General features: G+C 37.9%; 1 protein-coding gene across 1 annotated transcript; it reads right to left on the reverse strand.

The window, feature by feature from the left end:
• Positions 1 to 1,795: 1,795 nt before the first annotated feature.
• On the reverse strand, positions 1,796 to 2,764 carry LOC147700745 (olfactory receptor 1L4-like). Its single transcript, XM_086929209.1, has one exon. It carries the CDS (start codon positions 2,762 to 2,764, stop codon positions 1,796 to 1,798), a length of 969 nt encoding a protein of 322 aa, XP_086785335.1.
• Positions 2,765 to 4,453: the final 1,689 nt, after the last annotated feature.

The following is a 4,453-nucleotide window of genomic DNA, read 5'->3' on the forward strand; positions in this document are numbered from 1 at the left end:
CGCCACAAACCTACATTTGGTTTTGATTCCCTATTCTGGTGGATTTTACTCATAATGATTTTAACTTTTTGTGCCACTGTCCTTTTTTCTGGCTAACATCTGCATGAAGTAAAATCTGTAGTTGTAGAGATGATAGCAGTTGTTTAACTCCTGTGTCTAAATCAATGCAACTCTCCTGACAGCACCTTGTAGTTATATCAGCACTGTTGACCAACCTTGTTCAGATCCTTTTTTCACGCTTTCCACTTTGTACTTGTCAGGCAGTTGTATCTTGAGTTTATCAGTGCAAAAATGGCCCCAACTGGAAACACAGTCTCTGAAAGTCATGCTTTGATGAACACTGTCATCTTATCTCACTTTTCTGAGAGAAAGTAGGCCAGGGTCTCCATCTTATCTACCAATAAGTACGTATTTTCAAATAAGGTTTGTGAGGGTTATTTTAGATGTGTTCCATTCAATGACCCCACAATTGATGGACATTTCTTCAACCTGACCAACTTGCTATCAAGTTTATGAAGTGCCTCATTCATTTTCTCATGGTAAATTCTGTTTTTGAAGTGATTCTCACAACCTTCTGCAACATTGACTTTATTTTATTATTCGACCAAGATAGGGCCCTAGAAGAACATTCAAAGGAGGGTTTCAAGTTTGCTGGGGGCTGCTTAGAGATCCCTTCTCCATCGATTGTTATTATGTTCTTTGGCTACAGAAACATATTCTTTCCCCCTCTGCATTTTCTGACCAACATCCATCTTTAACATTACTATGGTATCGTCACTTAGGGAGAAGGGGTTTATTCACCAGGCTTCTATTTCCTTGGTCAAATGATGATCTATCAGCTTAGTCTGCAACATAGGTGTGGTTTACTGTGCCAGACTCAAGAAGTAATCTATGAACAGGAATACAGGTATGAGCTATTAAGATCAAGCATTCACAATGTGATCCTGCCTCAAAAAAGAAATGTTACATCAACACCAATTAGCCTATGGTCATTGTAAGGGAACCAAACTGCTGCTGGAACCTATGTGTATTGGGGGCCTTGGCCTTCAATGTTTTCTTTGTTCAGAGTTCCAGACACTGTGAAAGTTCCAAAATTATAGTTTGGGGGTCTTGTCTAGGAGAGAGTCAAAAGGTCACTAACCTTTCAGCTACTTTACTTATTTGTAATTAAACATCCAAATTGTATATCATAATATGAATTACATATTTTTTCCCACTATTGTTATATTTTAACTCCATTGTTTACTCTAGAAAATACAATCAAATATGTTTCTGCTTTTCAATATTTTACCATGTGTTACATTGATGTTGTAACATTATGTTTTAATAGACTTCTGTGAAGCCATTGCACAGATATTCAGATTTCTTAAAGCTGTAGTCCTTGTTTGTCTATCATTCACAATTGCTAAGTGCATTCCAGTAGAAAAATATACACACATGTCAAATTCATGTTCTTGCCAAATGTATTTCAATAATAACTTAACTTTGCAACGTTTCCACTAATAAAATATTTGAAAATTATTCATTTTTCTTAGTGCTTCATTTCTTCCCAAGATGTACTTTTTAGTTTAATATGTGGTAGATATATTGCTTTCAAAAATGAAAAACAGGAAGCCATTGTGTTCTTAATAGAGTGAAAGTAAGTTTCTTCTGCAGAAACAGCCACATATTGTTGGTGGTAGTAATATGTGGCAATTATTCCAATGACTTGTATCTCTTCATCTCCATAGATGTTTACAGCATGACTTTTCAATGGATAGTAATGTTGCTTTCATCATTGTTGACATACTGAGACTCATTTCACAACTGGTGTTTTATTTCTCTTCTTCAGGATTTCAACTGGTGTATTCTTTCTCTTCTTCAGGATTTTTTTAAATTCTGCATTGTTCAGACTGTATATAAAAGGGTTGCAAAGAGGAGTAATAGTGATGTATGCCAAAGACACTATCTTGTTCCCTTTCATTGAATATGTTGATGCTGGTCGCATATATGAGGAACAAAGGGATACATAGAATAAAATAACAACAGTGAGGTGAGAAGCACAGGTGGAGAAAGCCTTTTGCCTCCCCCCTTTAATCTTAATTTTAAGGACTGACAACGTAATTTTGACATACGATGTGATGATTAAAATAAATGATGGCACAGTTAATAAAGTACCAATTATAAAGCTAAGCGACTCAATACTTTGAGTACTGGTGCATGACATCTTCAGCAGAGCTGCTATTTCACAGAAGAAGTGGTTGAGGATGTGGGTGTGACAGAAAGAGAGCTTGGGAATAAGAAGAGTGTGACCTACTGGGACCATAGAAGCAACAGCCCAGCTTCCTGCGGCTAGTTGCATGCACAAACTCTTTGTCATAATGGTCATGTATCGCAAGGGGTTGCAGATGGCTACATACCGGTCATAAGCCATGATGGCAAGCAGTTCAAACTCTGTAGCTAATAAAGCCATGAAAAAATAAATCTGCAGAAGGCACTTTGTCATGGAAATATGCAATGACTCCTGAAAGAAGCCAGCCAACATCTGAGGAAAAAGGGCTGATGTGTAACAAATATCAATGAAGGACAATTTTGTGAGGAAAAAATACATGGGAGTGTGAAGATGTGAGTTAAAGTAAACTGTTACCATAATAAGGAGATTACCTGCCACAGTTATGAGGTATGTTAGCAAAAATGCAACAAAAAGTGGAACCTGAAGCAGAGGAAGATCTGAAAACCCCATTATCAAGAAATCGTCCATTGAACTCACATTTTCAGCCCCCATCTTTTCAGTGATGCAGCTGTATTGGATTTACAAGCAACCTGAAAATAAGTAAAACATATTTCAATAAAGTCTATGATAGGAAGCTTAAGGAAAAGGTAGAGCATCATACCCATGTAGAAAAAGAGTTGGATTATCTATGATAAACACATACAAATCAATTGTCTAACACATGTATATGTATGTATGTATGTATACGCATTTATATAGCGCACTACTTACCCAGAGGGTCCCAAGGCGCTTCGACCGCTGCGAAACCCTTCCTGGCTTCCCTGAGAGATGGTCCCTTAATGGGTATCTCCAGGGTGAGACCAGGCATCCCCGGCGGTCTGGTGGGGCCGCTAGTGAAGATGAGGCAAGCTAATGCCCAGAGTTGCCGAGTGTGATCGCTGATCAGAGTGGGCACCGAGACGAGAGAATTATCGAGTCCGCTGACCCTGGTCCAGAAACCTGTCGCGCCGGGAATCGAACCCTGGTCCCGGGCCGTCCTCTGCTCTCGGGTCTGCCGCCTCTAACCAGTGAGCCACACTACTTCACTTGCTTTTTATCAATCATTTATTTATATTTTTATCAGGTTTTTTTTTCATGTTGTCCATTTTGCAACCACATAGAAATCTTTCAGTGACTTACCAGTAATATTGACTACTTCGAATCTAGACGTCATCATCCCTGACCTCACTCAAAGTCTGTTTCATCAATCTGATGATCTCTCAAATGTGTTAATAGTTAGCTCCACCCTTTCAGCTTATACTTGCTTTCTCACATTAGTACAGGCTTTGGCTACAGTCTCAGGATGAAACGAAGATTACCTGTAGGTAAGTAAAACATTCCCATTTCACCTAACTTCCTCGTCACAGGCCTTACATAAGAGAACTTTACAAGCTATTTGATATATCCTAATGAAATAACAACCAGGTGTACATCTATAATGTACATAAATGATGTTATTTTACCGAAACCAATCCTTAATAACAAACTGCATTCAACATCCCAGTGCCAATTCAGCCAAATATGGACCACCCACTGCTAACTTATAATGTTTCACAAAAGTATTAGGAATAGCCAACAACACGACAAATGTCATGTCTGGATACCTCCTTTTTCTCAGCCTATGACGTAGACATTCCCCTTATATATCTTACCACAATCTTTCCTGGAACAGGAACCCCTGCTATTGAGTGAGCCTCATTATAACCATGCAACTTTGATATAAGCAGGATTCCCATAGCTGGCTTTTACCCCTTATAGGTAAATTAAGTTTCACATCAAGTGTGTCTGTCTTTCTACTATCTAAAGTTCTCATACAATAATATGTGTTGATGCTCTTTGCACATCTAGTGCATATAAACATGTAACTGAAAGAACAGATAGAACAATTTTTTTGTGGTGAATGAAATTTTGATAATACGCTTGGACGAAAGGATCAGTTGTCATAAAAACATTGCCAATATTGCTCCTGATAAAAAACAAGCTATTACCTCATCTACTTTACATTCTGAAGTTATTGCTATTAATGTAGCACTTTCACAGACAATAGATCAAAAGGAATTGACATGATAGGTAAAAAAACTATTTTTTTGTAGGAACTTCAAAACTTTACGCAAGGGCAATGGAGGAAGTCTATCCTGCACAATGAGTTTACAATTTGGAAATTACATAGAATCATAATTTCTGAAGGTATAATGACAGACT

This window comes from Lissotriton vulgaris, chromosome 7 (genome assembly GCF_964263255.1).
Source record: "Lissotriton vulgaris chromosome 7, aLisVul1.2, whole genome shotgun sequence".
NCBI classification, from domain to species: domain Eukaryota; kingdom Metazoa; phylum Chordata; class Amphibia; order Caudata; family Salamandridae; genus Lissotriton; species Lissotriton vulgaris.